Source organism: Schistocerca nitens, chromosome 1 (assembly GCF_023898315.1).
Source record: "Schistocerca nitens isolate TAMUIC-IGC-003100 chromosome 1, iqSchNite1.1, whole genome shotgun sequence".
In the NCBI taxonomy this organism is placed as follows: domain Eukaryota; kingdom Metazoa; phylum Arthropoda; class Insecta; order Orthoptera; family Acrididae; genus Schistocerca; species Schistocerca nitens.
The window spans coordinates 523829604-523852341 of NC_064614.1; the positions used below are offsets into that span (position 1 = coordinate 523829604).

The 22738-nt window shown below is 38.6% G+C and overlaps 1 protein-coding gene across 2 annotated transcripts in view; it reads left to right on the forward strand.

Moving 5' to 3' along the window:
* Positions 1-22738, forward strand: part of LOC126253369 (differentially expressed in FDCP 8 homolog A) — a 74394-nt gene that overhangs the window by 16368 nt on the left and 35288 nt on the right. For both annotated transcript variants that reach the window (XM_049954652.1, XM_049954661.1), the window contains one exon: positions 7301-7542. In XM_049954652.1, the coding sequence (XP_049810609.1) occupies positions 7301-7542 (242 nt within the window). The remainder of the gene's footprint in view (positions 1-7300; positions 7543-22738) is intronic.

The following is a 22738-nucleotide window of genomic DNA, read 5'->3' on the forward strand; positions in this document are numbered from 1 at the left end:
GCACCATCATTCTGGTGCTAAATCCCAGTAAAAGTCCACTTAATGTTGATAGCTATTGGCCCATCAGCCTCACCAATGTTCTCTCTAATCTGCTGGAACATATGGTGTGTTGGCAGCTGGGTTGTGTCTTGGAGTCATGTGGCCTATTGGCTCCATGTCAGGGCAGCTTCCACCAGGGTCACTCTACCACTGATGATCTTGTGTCCCTCAAGTCTGCCATCCAAACAGCCTTTTCCAGATGCCAGCACCTGGTTGCTGTCTTTTTTGACTTAAGTAAACCATACGACATGACCTGGCAACATCATATCCTTGCCACATTGTATGAGTGGGGTCTCCATTGCCCGCTCCCAATTTTTATCCAAAACTTCTTGTCGCTCCATACTTTCTGTGTCCAAATTGCTGCCTCCCATAGTTCCCCCCGTATTCAGGAGAATGGTATTCCACAGGGTTCCGTATTGAGTGTATCTCTATTTTTAGTGGCCATCAACGGCGTAGCAGCAGCTGTAGTGCCGTTGTTCTCTCCTCCTCTGTATGCGGATGACTTACGCATTTCGTATTGCACCGCCCCTTCACTGCCTGTCTCCCACTGCCCCTTCTCTGCACGTAACCCTCCGCCCACGCACCTTGCCTTCCACACCCCCATTACCCCCACTCCCATTACCCAGCCCCCATTACCCCTGCCCCCATTATCCCTGCACCCCAGCACCACCGCAGTGCAGCCCGTGTTGACACAGCCCTCGCATCGCCACACCCCCCACCTAACTTCCCACCATGCATTACTGACTGCCATGTGTCACTGCCCTTCCATGTAACCATCCCAACTCGCATCACCAACCCCAGCGCATATCTGGCTCCCCCAATCACCATACCCTCTCCTTCCCAAACCCCATATTCCAAGTCCCCCTCTTCCAAGTGCAAGTCCCCCTCTTCCAAGTGCAAGTCCCCCCTCTTCCAAGTGCAAGTCCCCCCTCTTCCAAGTGCAAGCCCCCCTCTTCCAAGTGCAAGTCCCCCCTCTTCCAAGTGCAAGTCCCCCCCCTCTTCCAAGTGCAAGTCCCCCCTTCCAAGTGCAAGTCCCCACCCCTCTTCCAAGTGCAGGTCCCCACCCCCTCTTCCAAGTGCAAGTCCCCACCCCTCTTCCAAGTGCAGGTCCCCCTCTTCCAAGTGCAGGTCCCCCTCTTCCAAGTGCAGGTCCCCCTCTTCCAAGTGCAGGTCCCCCTGTTCCAAGTGCAGGTCCCCCTGTTCCAAGTGCAGGTCCCCCTCTTCCAAGCCGCCCCACTGTCTTCCAAGCCGCCCCACCCTCTTCCAAGCGGCCCCCCTCTCTTCCAAGCGGCCCCCCTCTCTTCCAAGCGCCCCCCCTTTTCCAAGCCGCCCCCCCTTTTCCAAGCCGCCACACCCCTCTTCCAAGCCGCCTCCCCTCTTCCATGACGCCCCCCCCCCCCCTCTTACAAGCCGCCCCCCCTCTTACAAGCCGCCCCTCCCCCCCTTAGATATAATTTTCCCACGTGGAATGTTTCTCTCTATTATATCAATAGAGTTCGGTAGATTCCGTAGTTCTTGGTAATGATCAGCCATTTTCTTCTAGAACTATTGAGTTGGTGTTGGTAGATATTCAGGCTGCAGATGTTCTCATATTGCGTTTAACGTACATTTCGGCCACAGTTATTCAAAGGGTAGTCTGTCCTTAGAAAAAAAGAAAAGGAAAGCAGAATACATATTTAACTCTTTAAATGCTTTAAGGCTTAGTTCACATGAGCAGGGTGTTAGCTGAATGTCAGCTGCACAGTAAAGTTTTGAGTAACTCCTACGTTTAAAGTTTTGACAGGTTTTGAGAAACTACATTTTTTGTATTGATGACATATTTCATTGTGCTGCTTCTGGCATGATCTAGCCAAAGCGAAGGGAGAAGAGACCAAACAGCGAAGTCATCGGTCTCATCGGATTAGGGAAGGATGGGGAAGGAAGTCAGCCGTGCCCTTTCAAAGGAACCATCGCGGCATTTGCCTGGAGTGATTTAGGGAAATCATAGAAAACCTAAATCAGGATGGCCAGACACGGGATTGAACTGTTATCCTCCCGAATGCAAGTCCAGTGTGCTAACCACTGCTCCCCCTCGCTCAGTCCAAAGAGACATAGTCATAATGAAATCTGGTAACTAGTTTTTTTTTAAATCAAGCAACTAAGGACAAGACAGATCAATAGCATTTAAAAATTCAAAGTGATGTGATCCTACAAGGTGTGGCAAAGGATATTTTTCCCACATTCATTTTGTGAACACATGACTGTTGTAGATTAGTTTGTTTTATTATGTTTCAGAAGAATTTACAGATAAAACTACAATAACTGACAATCAAGATGAAGCAATGATATTAACAAAATTGTACCTTTAAAGGGAATGCATATGACAGCTCATATTCTGCCTTATGTAAGACTTCAGCTTTTACTGTCCTGCCAAGGCACTTTATGGGTCTCACTTACAAAATAATTATTGATTACATGTCTATTTTTATTACTAACACAGTTCCTCCCCTTTCGTCCCAAGTTTGTGCCAGACTCAAATATTTTTGCAGTAAATGTGTTTTCATGTTGGTGACCATCTCTCTCACATGCATAATAATTTAGAATGCAGTATGCTTTAGTTGTGTCAGTAGTAAAATCCATGTCACCTTCATTGCTCTCTGCAACACATTTCATTAGTTCGACAACGGAAAAAAAAAAAAAAATACTGAATGTTTTGTGAATGAAGCTGTTAGTACAGGCAGACAAAAGTGACATTTGCAGTATATAGCTAACTCTGCCACTGGATTTTTGAATGTCTGTATCCAGTTTTAAATTGAAACAACTCTTAATGCAATGTTAAATTTGACTGTGACTGCCACTGACTTTGTAAACCTCGTACAAAAGAAAAACTGACCTACAACCCTGCGTAGTGCATGGCCATAGCACCAAATGTGGTGGGTTGTAGCCCATTGCAACCGACCGCCAACATCCGTCACCTACCGTATTTACTTGAGACTGGAAGTGGGTATTCCTGTGTTAAAAGTAATTTTAACATATCAAATAAATTTCATACATAGCAATATATGGCCGAAAATGCAACAAGTGTAAAGTGGCCACCAAGTCTATTTTTCACTATAAACTTTTCTAAATATATGTGGCATGCTACTTAATTACAAAATATCATAATACCTATTAACAGTAATGAAGGTATAGCTAGTCCATTATCAAGGTTCACTGTGAGTTTATGATGCACAAAAGAATCAATTTATTTTATTGAATAGTTTCCTCAAAATTGAATGAGAAAGACTGCAAAGTGGAGAATATGCATGTATCCCAAACAGTGATTTTTTACTCAGCGATTTTTTGCTCACAGCGATTTTTTACTCACAGCGATTTTTTACTCAGCGAATTTTTTACTCACAGCGATTTTTTACTCAAACAGTGATTTTTTACTCAAACAGTGAAAGTTTTATTGAGAAACTAGCAATGGAGACGGATATAGCTTTGCTTCATTTATGTGAAACATTAAGTTGATTACCCAGAAGACCTTCATTGTCTGAAGCTGACTTAGTACCACGTTATGTCTATTAGCATTGAGCCACATACATGCCACACTCTTGCCATGTCACAACACTTGCTACGCCATGTTGGTGCGCCCCCTGCCATAGATTTATGAGGTCACTCCACTTTAAATAACTTTGGACAGATATTCCTCAAAACTTGAAGTCAGTGGTTGACTGTAGTGACTGAATCCATTGACTGATCAAAGATTGTGTGGTTAGATGATGATGATTTTTTTCTGTTAGAAGCAAAACACATGAAAAATAGAATTACTTCTAACCGACACAATAAGAAGTTTCATTTTTGATGTGGTAAAGTGGATCTATCAGTGAATGGTGACAAAAAATAGGCGGTAGATTAGTGTAAGTCTAAATTATCGCCAGCTTGGATCTGTTGCAGTAAAGAAACAGCAAATGAGGGTATTGACAGGCTGCAGAAACGATTGAACCACTGACGGTTAGCAATAAGAACAACACATGTGTAAGAGATGTTCCCACCAGTTATTCCACTGACAGTGAGGCTAAAATGATCAATTCATCATGACAGAAGTGCAGTTTACAGAAGAAAATGCACAAACAAGCAGAATTGTTACACTAGTCTCGATGTTTCACCTATCTTACCTTAGTATTCAGCACAAGTTTCGCTAACACAGCCAAAGTAATGCTAAAAAAGAACAACAACAAAGCTCTAAATAGAAGTGTTCAAGTGTCAAGAAAAACAAAAAGCCTTCTAATTTATGCTGATGGCCACAGAAGAAGCCACTCTGGTTCAGTTTGTGAACTTATGAACTTGAATCATTCTGTGTTTGCTAAGATCAAACCTGCAGCTATATTCAGTTCTGTGGCACAAAACTTAGCCAAAGAGAAGAACAAACTGAACAAAGATGATTTTATTATGATTGTAGGTGGCACCAATTATGTATACAAAAATGAAAGCAAGTCAGCACTGCAAAGTTACAGGAAATTATTGCCATAATTACACCACACCAGTGTTCTCATAACAAACGTACCAATACAGTATGATCTTCCAGAGTCATCTTGTGTCAACAGAGATATAGACACACAATTCAGTGCTACAAAAACTACATGAAAAATTCAGGTGTGTAAACTTGATAGACGTTAGCAATGTGAGCTAGGATGAACAGACCCAGCCTGGACTACATGTTTACAGGAAGGACAAAGTAATTTAAGTGAATAAAATAAATGGTCTGTGTACCCTCTTCAGCATCAGGAATTAACTAGTCACTCTAGATCATAATCATGAGGGTTTTTGGAGAGAGAGAGAGAGAGATAGAGAGAGAGAAAAGAAGAAGAAGAAGAAGAAGAGAAACATTACAGCAGTGATCAACCAGACACCTTAGGGTGTGTGTGTGTGTGTGTGTGTGTGTGTGTGTGTGTGTGTGTGTGTGTGTGAACGCTGTGCACTTAATGATGTAATCATATTTAACTGAAGAAAAAGTAGAGGTACCATTAATAGGTATAGGTAATATTACTGAGAATAAAGCATTTCAAAGTAAATGAAACAGAAATCATGACAAGCAGGAAATGTCTAAGTTGGGTTCACCAGAACTGCATAATTGATTTGTGACCTAATACCACCTGAATGTACAGCTCTGGTTGGAGATATTCATAACAAAATATTTTTTTAAATATTGTGTCCGAATGAACGCTGGCTTAAGGAAGAAGAATGTAACTTATACACCCTAGCTGACCACACAAGCTTAATTGGTTATTATAGAGCTCCGAATATGAAGAGTGACAGTGTAGCAATATTAGCTGAAGAACAGTTGTCCTGAAAGCCAAAGTTATAGGTATTAAACATTTAACTGTAGAAGGAAAATTTGAAGCTGCTGCTATCCAATTCCATGACTGCAAAGTGATTATAATGTCTGTATACTATCCATCCAAAACAGACTTAAGGATTTTATAGAGTTAATGGAAAAACTTTTACTATTATTACCTAAATATGAGACAAATAGAGTATTAATCATTGGTGATATTAAGCCGTTCGGCAAAATCAAATGGAAACTTCACACAGGAATATCAGTATTTTAGGAAAAGATAGATTGCTGCTTACTGTAAAGAAGACATGTTAAGTTGCAGTCAGGCACAATTAAAAGACACACAAAGCATTCAGCCACAGTCTTCGTCAGCTAAAGAGAAAGAGTGAGAGAAACAACATTCATACACACAATAACTCTGGCCTGAGCTGCCAGAGTGTGTGTGTGTGTGTGTGTGTGTGTGTTTTTTGTTTTTCTCTTTTGCTGATGAAGGCAGTGGCTGAAAGCTTTGTGTAAGTGTCTTTCAATTGTGCCTGTCCGCAACTTAACGTGTCTTGTTTTACAGTAAGTAGCAGTCTCTCTTTTCCTACAATATTGGTGATATTAATTTAGATGTGTTAGTGAAAAATTCTAGGACTAGATGCTTTCTATAGACTTTGTTACCAAATTTTTTACTGCATCATTGATAAAAATATCAGACAAAATGATTCCCTCTAATATCATTTCAGGTATACGTAAACAGTAGACTCACTTGAATATCATTGAGTCATTGTTATCTGACCATGATGGCCAAAACATTCACAAACATAAGGCTGAATCTGGGACAATGAGACTATTGCTTGATACACACACAACAAATTTCAGACATTATCTACAGACTTTTGACTGGAGCTCCATTGTCAAAGTGTATCAGTCATCTTGTGAAGCATATGAAAATTTCTAATGTACTATAATAGCCACCTTTTTAATAAATGCTGTCCTACTAAAATACCTGGAGGCCATGTTCAAAGAAAAATAGGAAAGGATGCATAACTAAGTGGTATGCTCCTTATCTGTATAAGCTAAAAATATTGCTAAAGTCATACTGTGAAATGTCATTTAGCAGTAGTACATACAAGCCAGTGCATCTTAAGCTGAAGTCATATTATAGAAATGATATAAGTATAGCTAAAAAAAAGAACTAATGGTAACATCATAGATCAGTCAAGTAACAAATGCAAGGCAGCATGCAAGATGGTAAAACTGTAACCTGGGATGTCCGCAAAATGCTGGCTATTCCATTTACCACAGATCAACATAATCTCACCTTTTTCTACTCAGGGATTCTGCAGCTAACTGATGTTAGGAATACTGGTCTGAAATTTTGCAGATCCATTCTGTTGCCCTTCTTACACACAGACGTCATGTCACGCCTGCTTTTTTCCAGTCCCTTGGGACTTTGAGCTGGGCGTGAGATTCGTGATAAATGCAAACTGACACCAGTTAGTTTTATCCTTTACTACTGTAATGAACAATTCCAATAGATGTGAGTATATTTATTTTACACTTGTAAAAAAGATGCGTTCAGAAAACATTTTATTTTCTTTGGTAATGTAATATGCAAATTTTAGAATGATTGTCAGGTATCCATTGTTTTGATTGTTGATGTACACTTGCATACTTGGAAATTAATGAAGCTTGAAGATTGCCTACAAGAGCATTTTATCTGTATGTTAAAAACATCTGTGTGTGAAGTAGTTAGCATAGTATGCTGTGTAAGTTAACTTGTGCAAAAGATTCAATAATGTTTCAATTTCTGCATAGAGTTTGCTGCTTTAGTGTTGAGCTTTTTCTTTTTTTTTTAAAGAAATAAAAAAGTTCCTGTGTTTTAGTTTCATGTATTACATTATGCCTCTTGAATGCAAACATTAATATAGATGCACAAATTATATCTTTATTAAACAGAATATGTATTGTTAACAGAAAACAGCTGGGTGGAGCCACGTCTGTGTGATTATGATGGCTGTTATTACTGTCCAAGCTGCCACTGGAATTCCATGGCTGTAATACCAGCAAGAGTTATCCATAACTGGGACTTTGAGGAAAGACCTGTGTGTCGTGCTTCAAGGCAGTTACTCCAGCTAATGATTAAGCGGCCTTTGTTGAATCTGGAAGAACTGAATCCAAGATTATTTGGTTTTGTTGAAGAACTTGGTTTTGTGAAGGTAATTTCATGATCTGTGTTTCATTAATGAAAAGAAATGCCAGGAAATTTTAAAGAGTTAATTCAGGAAAAATTTATGAAAGGCTGTCATATATTCATCCTCGTAACATGGAGGTCCCTCTCAATGTAGGCTGTGAGTGATATAATCATACTTTCCGTCCTTCACCATATTTGGCCAAAAACTGTTGAATCAGAACAAAATGCTGCTGAGACGTAACACATTGAAAAATTGTTTTATCTCCATTTTGCCATATGTAGTGCCAAAAAGTATGTGTTAAAAGAAAGAGTAGAATGAAGTTTATTCGTCTCACAATGTACAGTTACAAATCAAAGATTTTTGTATTGGAGACACGTCAGATTACTTTTAAAAAATAAGATTATAATAATTACCATATTTAAGCAGGTATTTCTGAATTTTTAGACATGAACAATTAACAAGAACATATATAACACTTATGGTCATTTTGCAGCTTGCAATCTTTTCTTTTCAAATGGCCAAACTGTCCTGCATGATTTCTTCAATTGAATAACAACATTTTTCCACTAGTGTATTAAATAATGATCTTTTTAATGGGACAAACTCCATATTTAACAGATATGTGTTATTTAATTTATAGCAAATTTTTAATCCCTTGTACAGTGGTATTTGAGCTGAAGTTTTAAGTTATGAGAGGGAAGTTTGAAACTGTGTCTGTGACAAGTACTGTAATTGTGGTTGAAATGGAAATTGTCAAGTGAGTTTTGATTTTTATATATGAAAATAAAAATTTCATAAATGTATTCTTAATTTTTTAAATAATGGCTTACATTATGCTCTTTTTTGGACTAAACACATGTTTCTTATGATTCTCTTTTGAAGAGAGTAATCTCAGGCTGTTTGTTGAGTTTCTCCAGAAAATTATTCCGCATAGAATTATAGTCTCAAAGTGGCTGTGGTAGACTATCTTCCTGATATCCATAAGGGTGGAACCAAATAAGACATTCATCGCGTAAGATAGGCTATTTAGCTTGGTTGCTAAGTAGTCTACGTGTGCCTTCCAACTTAAATTTTTGTCAAGATTTAAACGTAGAAATTTTACATAATTTGCTTCAGTCATTTCCTGATCACCATGCACTATTTTTGTGGGAGATGCTGATGTTGTTTTAGCACTGAACTGCACTAATTGTGTTTTTGTGACATTGAGTTTTAATCCATTATGGTGAAACCATAATCTTAAGTTTCCCATTATAATTTCTGCAGTACCATGAATTTGTTCTACATTGTCATTTTCAATTAAGACTGAGGTGTCATTTGCAAATAAAATGGAGTGAACCATTTATGTACAGCAGAAAAAGATAAGGCCCTAAAATTGAGCCCTGTGGGACCCCTGTACAAATCTTTTTCCAGTCTGAGAATGATTTTTTTTCCATTTGAATTTAGAATCTCTCTCTCTTTTCTTTCTGACAAATAAGATTTGAACCACTGCAATGCCCTGTCCACAATCCCATCTCACTCTAACTTGTGTAGAAGTATAATGTTACAGTAAAATCTGCCTTTCCAATTTTCTTGAGGTGATGCATTAACTCCTGATTTTTTTAGTTTCGCTAATATTTTATTACTTTTTAAAAAATCTTTTGGTATTATGTGAATTTGTCTTGTATAATCTTAACCGTGAAATAGAGTTTTTGACACTTTCCTGACTCAATATTTTTGACTTCCAGTAAGTAATTATTCTTATTTGAATTAAAACTGTATACTGGACGGTGTTGCAAACCTGGTGCCTTGTTTTTTATGAGTAACACTGTTGCCAGTTGAGTTACCAATCATGGATTGTGAGATGCTTTCACAACTTCAGACCTCTCCTGTTAACAAATGTATGACACAAATGTGAGATAGTATTTAGTTTTACTAAATTTGCTTCATACTGATTTTTCAGTGTACGCCTTTCCCTTCTGAACTACTAGAACACATTTCTTCATCTATTTTTTTAAACTAATTACTTAAAATGTTAATATTATTTTATCAGTTGAGCGTCTAATTTCAGACAAAACATGCATACACCAGAGATATTTGTACAAATTTTTGGAATATGTAACAGGACTGTCTGTCATACAAAAGTACTTTTGGATAATTGCTTATTCTGGTTAAATTTTGGGTGCCTATTCTTCTTTCTTAGGGTGTGCTGATACCTGCCATAATACAAGGTCTCCTTGATGCTTTCCTAATATGACACTTCATTAGTTATTTGAACAACCATTTTTACACTTTCTCCATTTTCCTCTTTCTTTTCATTAACTTTAAACGTAGCATCACTGTTTTGAACATTACATGGGGCGGCATTATGTGAGGTTTCAGACTACAGGCCATCATCTTACAAGCTAAGCACTAAATAGTAGGCATTTGTTTGCCTAACTTCACCTTGAAAAAAAAAAAAAAAAAGAAAGAAAAGAAAACGCATACAATGATTTTCTCCCAGAAGTTTCCAGTATTAAATTGTAGTTTTACAAAGACATTATCTATCCCAAGTGTTCTGTTTTGAGCAATTATAGTAGGGAAATTTATGAGGAATGTTAAATTTTAAGTAGCTGGCAGCAGTTGTTGTTTATGTGCATTCTTTTTACCTCTACGAAATGGTAGGCATGTGTTGGCTTTTCACCTTTAAAAAAAAAAAAAAAAAAAATGAGAAAAAGCACACATTGATTGTCACCCAGAAGCTTCCAGTATTAAATTGTAATTGTACAAAAGCATATCAAACATAGGTGTTCTACTGTATTTTGTGCAACCTTGGTAGGGAAGTTTATGAGTGATGTTAAATTTTAAGTAGCTAGCAGCAGTTGTTGTTCATGTGCATTCTTTTAACCTCTTGGTTCCTGATTGTCACGTTATAATGATATAAAATTTTAGTCAATCTCCCACATTTTGTGTAGAAGTCTCATATGCATCCATCTTAGTGCAGTTTTAGAAGCCTAGCTCTATCAGAAACAGCTGCCTGTAAAATTTATGACTCCTTTGTATTCTTTTCTTAAAACAGGATAGCAACTGTTATGAAGAACTGCTTTATTGTCAATGCAAATATTAATATATCAGACTTTCAGACTTTTACATATCCTTCCACAACACAAACCACAGATCAAACTGTCAGAATAAGAGGCACTTCAAAGATACAAATCAGTTTTACGCTCCATGTCTTAACTATCCAAGTGTTACTTCTTGGTGAGTCTTCAAGTGTTACTTCTTGGTGAGTCTTCAGAGACCCTCTTCTGTATGACATACAGCAGTTGCCAACTGTGGTTACCTAACTGCTGGGGATAACAAGTGTGGCTGCTGTCATGGGTGCAAATGGCTGCATCATCTTGGAAGAGCCTTAAAAAGTATTCAGATGGAAGTGTTTTAGTGAACACAGACTTCAAACACAGTCTTCTGTACCTCAGCAGAAAATGATGTGTTTATAAGCAACCCAGGACAATATTTAATTTTACTCTTTATATGTTTTGTAAAGATTTCGTGTAGATCTTTTTTGTTTGAATTCAGTTCCCCCAAATATGCTACCCCCATAAACATATAAGTCTTGCTTGTATCATTTATGCATGGAAACTACATGGTGCAGTTACTATCTGTGTTTGACATCAGTGTGCAATAAGCACACACAGACAGCAGGTAGCAGCACGGGCAGTTTAGGGTGTATAAAGCATGTTGTGAGGACACACGGAACAATGCAGCTGTCATCATAATGTGGAAAAACAGTAATTTATCTGATATCCAGAAGGGCACGATCATTGGCCTTTGGGCCACGTGTGGAAACATTTATGAAATGGCTAAGTTTGTGTATACTGTTTGCATGCCACTGTGGTTAAACTATGATGTGCATGCCAAAATGGGACTATCCAAAACCTGCACTGAGGCAATTTTAGTGCACCATGAGCCATAAATGACAGGTGCGAATGATGTCTTTGGAGATACGCAAGGGCTATAGGCGTGCAACTGTTGGCCAACTGATTACCCACACAAGCCAAGGGGCTACCAACAGTGTCTCCTCAGTGACCCTTCAGCAAACATTGCAGCAAATGGGCTGCTGCAGCTGGTGCATGGTTCATGCACCCATGCTGACTGCCATTCATTAGTGACAAAGGCTGGAATTTACAATGCCAATAAGGCAACTGGACACCCAATGAGTGGTGACAGGTGGACTTTTCAGATGAATCATGTTTTATGTGCCTTTGGACAGATGGCAAACTCTTGCAACAATTGTCGAAAGGATCCAGGTCAGAAGAGGGAGCAGTATGGTCTGTGGAATAATTTCTTGGCATTGCCTTGGGTGATCTAGTCATTCTGGAAGGCACAGTGGATCAATACAAATACACTTCTATTCTTTGGGGACCATGTCCACCCCTGCATGCAGTGTGTTTTTCCTCAGCACAATGGCACCTACCCCAGTGCAGTGCAGTGCAGTGCAATGTGTCACACAGCTCGCAGTGTGTGTGCATGGTTTGAAGAGTGCCAGGATGAGTTTACCTTACTCCCTGGATTTAAACCCAATTGAGAATCAGTGGGAATACCTTGATCAGGCTGTATGTGCCATGGATCTTCAATTGATATGCCTAGCACAGCTGGCCACAGCATTGGAGTTGCCACGGTTCCACATCCCTGTCGGTACCTCATTGACTCCCTTCCTATATATCTCACAGTGGTCCGCACTGTTAAAGGTGGTTATTCAGGCTTTTAACGGGTGGTCACAGTAATGTGACCAGAAAGTGTAGCATTGCATACCAAATTTAAAGATGCTTACTTCTTGGATGTACCACATTCAGCTCATTATATCAAGTTCTCATTGTAGTCTTGTAATAATTATATTTCAATTATATCATTATCATCTACTTTTGAAAGCAAATATTTTTATTGTTCTTTTAACATCTTTTAAATATAATTATTATAATACTTGCTTATGTTCTCAATCAGGTAAGTATCCTACCACTGTGGTTCTTAAACCAAACAACTTGATTTACCTTTTATTGTTTTTTTAGGCACCAAAGTACATATCTATCTCTTTGATGCAGTATCTGATGTTCTGTTTTAAATGAATGTTGTAGAATTCTGAAACTTTTGGTCTTTTGCAGAACATGACAAGAAAAAATGAACCTTCATTTTATTTATTTTTAAGTTTTATTTCTTAGGTTTTTGATCTTTCTAAAGACATGTTCCATTAATTTGAATAACTCTGATATCTCCTTCAATTATATCCTCTCCAGGAGTTTTGACTATTCCAGAAACATCTGTCCAAGAATGACCCTATTGAAAGACTCTGGACAACATTACCTATCACGATAATTCAGGGATCCTGCGATTAATGGAAACTGAGAAGAATTATTGTTGCACACAAATGAAGATAATAAGAAGGTTGATAGACTGTTTTACTGCCAGGAAAGTTGATAGACTGTTTTACTGCCAGGAAAGAAAGGATGCTACAGGTCATAAAAGTTGAAACAAAAGAGTGAAAGAAGACAGCTACAGAGATAGGTAAATTATCTCACATCCCATTTCAGAACAACAGTGCAGAAGGAACTTGTCCCCACACCCTGAAGGAGTGATTTTTGTTAATCATACAGGAGGGATTATTGGAGTTCTTCCTTCTTCAGCCCCAAAAAAACGATTATAACTCCAATCGTACCTATTTCATTAGTGCCACTAAGGATAAATATTTCTCTCATCTTTCCTATGCAAAGATACATTATGTTCCAACTCTATGAGTCAAGGAGGCGAGCTGCTACTGGCTCCCATCTCCTAAAATTATCAATTAACTGACTACGAGCCATATACACGGAGGTGACAAAAGGTAAAGGATCTTCAGTAGCCCTTTGGAACCCCCTCAGCAACCAGTTGGGACACCTTCAGCGATCAAGTTCAAATAAATTGTTCCAACATATTACATGCCGGAGGTCCTTGACACCGTATCTGTAGCACTTGTGTGCCTGTGCTAAGGCTGAGTTGATTTACCTGAACCACCCCCTGCCCAACCAGGGCTTATGAGTTCAATGACTTGATTCTTGGTCTCAGCACTTGCTCCTTTCAGAGTTCACCCTTCTAAAACAATCCTTCCAATACCTGTTCCCAAGTTCCACTGTACCCCCTTAACATTCAAGGGTTCCTGAGTAAACCCTTGTAGCCCAGAGTTAATTGACACTCTGTTCCATTGTGAACATCTTTAGACAATTTGTCTTTCTCTGTGGTCAAATGTGCCATCAATGCTGCCTCTAGGTGTGTCAGGTTAACAATTACAAAAGAAAAGAAAAGGAAAGAATTTCTTGGTCAGTTATTTGCTCCAAGCACTTGTAGCTTTTAACTAAAACAAAATCCTTCGCTTTAATATCACAGGATTTCCTCTATTCCATCTTTTTCACTACTCACATGTCCAAGGAGGAATGGCCACATAGGCTCAGTCATGGGTAAAGCAGGTGGTAGACTTCAGTTCGTTGGTAGAATACTGGGGAAATGCAATCAGTCTATGGAGGAGATTGCTTACAAATCACTTTTTCTAGAGTATCGCTCAAGTGTGTGGGACCCATGCCAAATAGACTTAATGTGGGCTGGTGAACATATACAGAGAAGGGCAGCACGAATGGTCACAGGTTTGTTTGATCCATGGGTGATTGTCACAGTGATATTGAAGGAACTGAACTGGAAAACTCTTGAAGGTGGATGTAAACTATCCTGAGAAAGTTTACTAACAATTTCAGTGTGTCACTGGTGGCGACTGTGGACAATATTGTAATCAAAAATGTAATATTCAGTTTCTGCAAGAGATTGTGACTATGCCTTTCATAAGATCTTAATTTCTACAGTCTTTTTTCAGAAATTCTGTATTTTCTGCTTCTCTAATTGAATCAACACTGTAAAGAAGTTAAATAGAAAGTAAATATTGATATTCACACATTGGAATGATTAACGCATTGTCTCTTCTTTGTATGCATCATATACAACATGATTTGCATTTTGGATGCTTCTGGGAATAGGCTGCTCAAATGGCTCATTGCGAGAAGTACCCAGTCTGACAAAGCAGTATACATCCTATCCCACGTTGATTTCCAGTTGTGTTCCCTAGGCCTCTTTTGAGCAGATAGGACTAAAGAAGAAATATAGCTTCATATCAAATAACTACTAGTGAAATAAAACACTGGCACTTGGAAAGGCAGTTGATCAGAATGATCACTCATTTAGTATCTTCCTTTGAAACACAAGAAGCCTCTTAAAGAAAAGAATGAACTTCCAATGTCCATACCTGAAAATAAGAGGGCAGATGAAACGCCGGAAGATATATTGTGCTTCTCAGAGCACCACACTGAATATGAACAGATGTGTCTTCAATACAAGTTTTTGTCATACGTCTGTAGGAAGAGGAAAGAAGAAGTTATATCTACAAAAAATTGTAGTTATTCCCCCCCCCCCCCCTCCCATGAACCATGGACCTTGCCGCTGGTGGGGAGGCTTGCATGCCTCAGCGATACAGATAGCCGTACCATAGGTGCAACCACAATGGAGGGGTATCTGTTGAGAGGACAGACACGTGTGGTTCCTGAAGAGGGGCAGCAGCTTTTCAGTAGTTGCAGGGGCAACAGTCTGGATGATTGACTGATCTGGCCTTGTAGCACTAACCAAAACGGCCTTGCTGTGCTGGTACTGCGAATGGCTGAAAGAAAGTGGAAACTACAGCCGTAATTTTTCCCAAGGGCATGCAGCTTTACTTAATGGTTAAATGATAATGGCGTCCTCTTGGGTAAAATATTTCGGAGGTAAAATAGTCCCCCATTTGGACTATTCAGGAGGACGTTGTTATCAGGAAAAAGAAAACTGGCATTTTACTGATCAGAGCTTGGAATGTCAGATCCCTTAATCGGGCAGGTAGGTTAGAAAATTTAAAAAGGGGAATGGATAGGTTAAAGTTAGATATGGTGAGACTTAGTGAAGTTCGGTGGCAGGAGGAACAAAACTTCTGATCAGGTGAATACAGGGTTATAAATACAAAATCAAATAGGAGTAATGCACAGGAGTATGTTTAACAATGAATAAAAAAATAGGAATGCGGGTAAGCTACTACAAACAGCATAGTGAACACATTATTGTGGCCAAGATAGATACGAAGCCCACATCTACCACAGTAGTACAAGTTTATATGCCAACTAGCTCCGCAGATGACGAGGAGATTGATGAAATGTATTATGAGATAAAAGAAATTATTCAGATAGTGAAGGGAGACAAAAATTTAATAGTCATGGGTGACTGGAATTCGATAGTAGGAAAAGGGAGAGAAGGAAATGTGGTAGGGGAATATGGATTTGGGGGAAGAAATGAAAGAGGAAGCCACCTGGTAGAATTTTGCACACAGCATAACTTAATCATAGCTAACACTTGGTTCAAGAATCATAAAAGAAGGTTGTATACATGGCAGAAGCTTGGAGATACTGGAAGGTGTCAGATTATATAATGGTAAGACAGAGATTTAGGAACCAGGTTTTAAATTGTAAGACATTTCCAGGGGCAGATGTGGACTCTGACCACAATCTATTGGTTATGAACTGTAGATTAAAACTGAAGAAACTGCAAAAAAGTGGGAAATTGAGGAGATGGGACCTGGATAAACTGAAAGAACCAGAGGTTGAAGAGAGCTTCAGGGAGTGCATTAGGGAACGATTGACAAGAATGGGGGAAAGAAATACAGTAGAAAAAGAATGGGTAGCTTTGGGAGATGAAATAGTGAAAGTAGCAGATGATCAAGTAGGTAAAAACACGAGGGCTAATAGGAATCCTTGGGTAACAGAAGAGATATTGAATTTAATTGATAAAAGGAGAAAATATAAAGATGCAGTAAATGAAGCAGGCAAAAAGGAATACAATTGTCTCAAAAATGAGATCAACAGGAAGTGCAAAATGGCTAAGCAGGGATGGCTAGAGGACAAATGTAAGGATGTAGAGGCACATATCACTAGGGTTAAGACAGATACTGCCTACAGGAAAATTAAAGAGACCTTTGCAGAAAAGAGAACCTCTTGCATGAATATCAAGAGCTCAGATGGAAACCCAGTTCTAATCAAAGAAGGGAAAGTAGAAAGGTGGAAGGAGTATATGGAGGATCTATACAAGGGCGATGTTCTTGAGAACACTATTATAGAAGTGGAAGAGAGTGTAGATGAAAATGAAATAGGAAATATGATACTGCGTGAAGAGTTTGACAGAGCACTGAAAGACCTGAGTCAAAACAAGGCCCTGGGAGTAGACAACATTCCATTAGAACTACTGACAGCCTTGGGAGAGCCAGGCCTAACAAAACTTTACGATTTGGTGAGCAAGATGTATGAGACAGGCGAAATGCCCTCAGACTTCAAGAAGAATGTAATAATTCCAATCCCAAAGAAAGCAGGTGTTGACAGATATGAAAACTACCGAACTATCAGTTTAATAAGCCACTGCTGCAAAATAGTAACATGAATTCTTTACAGACGAATGGAAAAACTGGTAGAAGCCGACCTGGGGGATGATCAGTTTGGATTCCGTAGAAATGTTGGAATATGTGAGGAAATACTGAGCCTACGACTTAGCTTAGAAAATAGATTAAGGAAAGGCAAACCTACATTTCTAGCATTGGTAGACTTAGAGACAGCTTTTGACAATGTTGACTGGAATACTCTCTTTCAAATTCTGAATGTGGCAGGGGTAAAATACAGGGAGCGAAAGGCTATTTACAATTTGTACAGAAACCAGATGTCAGTTATAAGAGTTGAGGGGCATGAAAGGGAAGCAGCGGTTGGGAAGGGAGTGAGACATGGTTGTAGCCTGTCCCCGATGTTATTCAATCTGTATATTGAGCAAGCAGCAAAGGAAACAAAAGAAAAATTTGGAGTAGGAATTAAGATCCATGGAGAAGAAATAAAAACTTTGAGGTTCACCGATGACATTGTAATTCTGTCAGAGACAGCAAAGGACTGGGAACAGCAGCTGAACAGAATGGACAGTGTCTTGAAAGGAGGATATAATATGAACATCAACAAAAGCAAAATGAGAATAATGGAATGTAGTCAAATTAAGTCGGGTGATGCTGCAGGAATTAGATTAGGAAATGAAAAGCTTAAAGTAGTAAATGAGATTTGCTATTTGGAAAGCAAAATAATTGATGATGGTCGAAGTAGAGAAATATAAAATATAGATAGGCAATGGAAAGGAAAGCGTTTCTGAAGAAGAAAAATTTGTTAACATCGAGTATAGATTTAAATGTCAGGAAGTCGTTTCTGAAAGTATTTGTATGGAGTGTAGCCACGTATGGAAGTGAAATGTGGACAATAAATAGTTTAGACAAGAAGAGAATAGAAGCTTTTGAAATGTGGTGCTACAGAAGAATGCTGAAGATTAGATGGGTAGATCACATAACTAATGAGGAGGTATTGAATAGAATTGGAGAGAAGAGAAATTTGTGGCACAACTTGACTAGAAGAAGGGATTGGTTGGTAGGGCATATTGTGAGGCATCAAGGGATCACCAATTTAGTATTGCAGGGTAGCGTGGAGGGTAAAAATCATAGAGGGAGACCAAGAGATGAGTACACTAAACAGATTCAGAAGGATGTAGGCTGCAGTAGGTACTGAGAGATGAAGAACCTTGCACAGGATAGAGTAGCATGGAGAGCTGCATCAAACCAGTCTCTGGACTGAAGACCACAACAACAGCATATGTCATGTTAGTCAGGTCAATGATTATTATGTTGAAGTGCTCTTTGAATGCTGTGTCACAGTATTGGATCAGGAAACACAAAAGGAAGTAGTACTGTCAGTATCTTAACCTTTATAAAGCAGCCAGATGCAGTTATAGTAAGGCTCTGTTTATTTAACTGATGAATCATTGTTTGTAGGGACTTTAATGTTGATTTTGTGACAAATAATTCCGATCAAGGAGACCTAGAGTTTTTGTGTCCAGTTTTGAATAATTACCCAAAGTAAAGTTCTTGCAAAAGACTGAAGGATATCGAGCAATATCCGACAGTTTGCTTTCAGACCCAACTACCTTCATTGATTTAGATGTAAAAACAATAGTCAATGGTTTGTCTGACTATCATGGTCAATTGTTAATAATAAAATGTGATGATGAGTTAGGCTAAGAAAAAAAGAAGAAAAATCCCATTTTATTGAATCGTAAACAATGATTCGATCATAGTGTCATGAGAAGGACGCTATGGAAATATCTGTAAAGCAGAAGTATAGATGAAACATATAACTCTTTCTTAAACATGTTCTTATAGACATTTGACTCTTGTTATGCCCTAAAACAAAGAATGGTAAAATTAAACAAAGTAGGACCAAGGTATGGATGTCTCCTGGGACTAAGGTATCTTGTAGCAAGAAGAGTGTACACTACCTCATTCAGGGGACAAGATGTGGTGAAAAGCTGAAACTATGTTGCCAACAGGATTGTAAAATCCTACAGTCTTCCATCGAAGAGTTGAAACTAATACACTAAGCACAACTCATAAAACAGTCATAGGTAAAAAAAGATGATGGAACAAAAAACAAAATTGCAATGCACATGCAACTGAATTCGGAGAAAATAGTTGTGACAGAAATAATGACTAATAGAAATCAAGAGCCATCAAATTAAATGATTTCTTCCTTACAGTGGCAGCAAACACGTGTACTAGTGAACAATCAAATAAAGATGCATTACATTTACTTTGACACTCACTGCATACACCATCAACAGATATTAGTTTCAGATGTAAAACTTCTGAAGAGATTAAAAAATTCATTAGATTACTAAAGAGTGGTAATTCTTGTGACTATGATGGTGTTTTTTAGGAGAGTCTCAAAATCTTATGCAAAGTTGCTAGGGTAGCCATAAGCTGTTTCTGAAAGCAGCCAATGACACAGGGCGGATTTCCTTACAGTTAATGTACTGTACTAATTGTGTATATAAAACTGGAGATAACTAAATACCGTCTAATTATATATCAGTTTCCCCTACTTATAGACTTTTAAAGTGTTTCCAATTAAGTGGCCCATGGCAAGAATGTTCTACAAGACTTATTAACTGCCTCCCAGTTTGATGTTTGTAAAGGATCATTGACCAAGAAAGTCACAGGAAACCTTAATAATGAAGTCCTGAACTAGACAGGAAAAATTAGCCTGTTGTTATATTTAGTGAGTTTTCAAAAGCCTTTGATTGTATGGATCCCAAAATTCCACTTGGTACACTAAACTGTTATAGTGTTTATGTAGTCCCCCTTAGAAGGATGGAGCCTTATCTTCTACTTCTACATCTACACTCCGCAAACCACCATAAAGTGCATGGCAGAGAGTATGTCCCCTTGTATCTATTATTAGGGTTTCTTTACATTCTATTTATTTATCGAGCACAAAAAGAATGATTCTTTGAATGCCTGTGTGCTTGCTGTAAGTATTCTAATCCTATCATCACAATCCCTATATGAGTGATATGTAGGGGGTGTAGTATATTCCTAGAGTCGTCATTTAAAGCCAGTTCTTGAAAATTTGTTAGATTTTTTCAGGATAGTTTATGTCTATGTTAAAGAGTCTGCCAGTTCAGTTTCTTCGGTATCCCTGTGGCACTCCCTCACAAGTCAAACAAACCTGTGACCATTCGTGCTGCCCTTCTCTGTCTTCGTTCAATATCCCGTGTTAGTCCTACTTGGTGCAGGTCCCACACACTTGAGCCATATTCTAGAACGGTCACACAAGTGATTTGTTAGCAGTCTCCTTTATAGACTGATCGCACTTCCCCAGTATTCTACCAATAAACCAAAGTCTACCACCTGCTTTACCCATAACTGAGATGACATGATCATTTCATTTCATATCCCTACAAAGTGTTACACCCAGGTATTTGTATGAATTGGCTAATTCCAGCAGTGACTCACTGATATGATAGTCATAGGATACTATGTTGTTGTTTTTTTCTTTATGTGAAGTGCACAGTTTTAAATTTTTGAACATTTAAAGTAAGTTGCCGATCATTGCACCACTTTGAAATCTTATCAAGATCTTACTGAATAATTACTCAACTTCTTTAGGACAGAACTTCACTATAGATAACTGCATCACCTGCAAAAACCCAAAGGTTGCTGTTAATATTGCCTGCAAGGTCATTAATATACAGCATGAGCAGCAAGGGTCCCAACACACTTCTCTGGGGCACACCCCAAGTTACTTTTGCATCTGACGATGACTTTCCATGTGAGATAACATGCTGCATCCTTGCTACCAAAAATTCCTCAATCCAGTCGTAAATTTCACTTGATACCCCATATTATCATACTTTTTACAATAAGTGTAGGTGTGGTACGGTGTCAAATGCTTTTTGAACTCGAGAAATACTGCATCTGAGTGCCTTGATCCCATTTTTTCAGTATGTTATGTGAGAAAAGTGTGAGTTGGGCTTCACAAGATCAATATTTTCAGAATCCATGCTGGTTGTCATGGAGGAGGTCATTCTGTTTGAGATACTTCATTATGGTTGAGCTCAAATATGTTCTAAGATTTGACAACAAATCAGTGTCGAGGATATTGGATGGGAATTTTGTGGATCACTTCTAGTACCCTTCTTGTAAACAGGTGTGACCTTTGCCTTTTTCCTTGAACTTGGCACAGTTTTTTGTTTGAGGGATCCATGATAGATTATAGTTAGATACTTTTCTATCTTGCCCCCAAATTCAGTATAGAATCTGTTAGAGATTCCATTGGGCCCTCAAGATTTATTCAGTTTTAAAGATTTCAGCTATTTCTCAGCATCCTGAAACTAATACTTGTTTCAAGCATCTTTTCAGTGGTACAAGGATTAAATTGGGGCATTTATTGAAGGTTTTCCTTTGCAAAGGAAAATTCGAAAACAAGGTTAAGCATTTCAGCTTTTGCTTTGCTACCCTCAATGTCAGTTCCTTTCTCATTTGCTAGTGACTGGACATAAACTTTGGTGCTGTTAACAGCCTTTACATACGACCAAAATTTCTTTGGGTTTTGTGAAAGATCATTTGCCAGTAGTCTGCTATGGTATTCATTGAAAGCTTCATGAATTACTCTCTTGACAGCAAAACACATTTAATTCAGCCTCTCTAACCCTTGATGCTATATCCCTAACAGGTGCCATCATTCGCCATACGTTTGAACTGCCAGTGATTAATAGACCCTACTCTTTTGTGTTTGCCTTCTCTTGATGCCAGACAAAACAAGTGTCCTTAAAACAGGTGAAGTGAGTCCCATTGGCTCAGTGTCAGTTCCATTGAAAAACAGCATCCCTAGCTTGTTGGTTAGGGGGATCGGTACAACACCCTGAGTCCTCCCTGGTCACCATTCATCCTCTACAGGACGCCTAGCTGTATTGTTGAAACACCACTTGCAGTAAAGTGGGCAAGTAATGACAAATTACATACTTCCTGCAGGGGAGGCAGGATCCACAGGAGCGGAAAGCACCTTTGTTACTGGTAACACAGGTACATGACTCTCAAGAGCTCTCCAAACACACTGATTCGCAGCAGCTACCAGTCATTTGACAGTATTCATGGCAATTTCCATCTGCTTATGAATGTCAACCAACTCATTCTGTATTCAAGAACAGGGGCTGCATTTTAGCTGGTGCAATGTATTACAGTACAAAGAACAAGTAACTTTAAATTAAGCCCACTGGTTATCTCTTGATCTCTTAAGCCACGGAGTTGATATTTCACTATAAGAATTGAAGCAAATACACATGGATTTCTATTAAAAACATGTGGTAAAAATTACTAATTTCGCACCACTCTTTGAGGTTAATTTTTGTTTTCCTCTTTAAGGGAAAATTAGATGTGAAAAAGTAAGTTAATTGGAAACATTACCTTATGGGAATGTGGTGTTTTATTTGATGTAAATGGCAACTATTCTAATCTGCAATAAAGACATCGAGAAGAATCAGGAATCTGACTAGTAAGTATCACTGAAAGAGTCTCGCTATGTGTCTGCTTGAAAGTTGGGTATCCAGGACACACAGTATATAAGTCACTGTTTTCACAGTCTGCAGATACACATTACCTTCACCACTGATGCCATAGCTGAAGTCTGGAACAATAACAATCATAAATGGTAACATTCACATCTTCTCATTTGTATCTTGTGCATTGAAATTGAAATTTCACAGCATGTTTGAACGTGCCTGCCCAGCTGGTTGTGCCAGCATGGTTCACGCACTTAAGTCT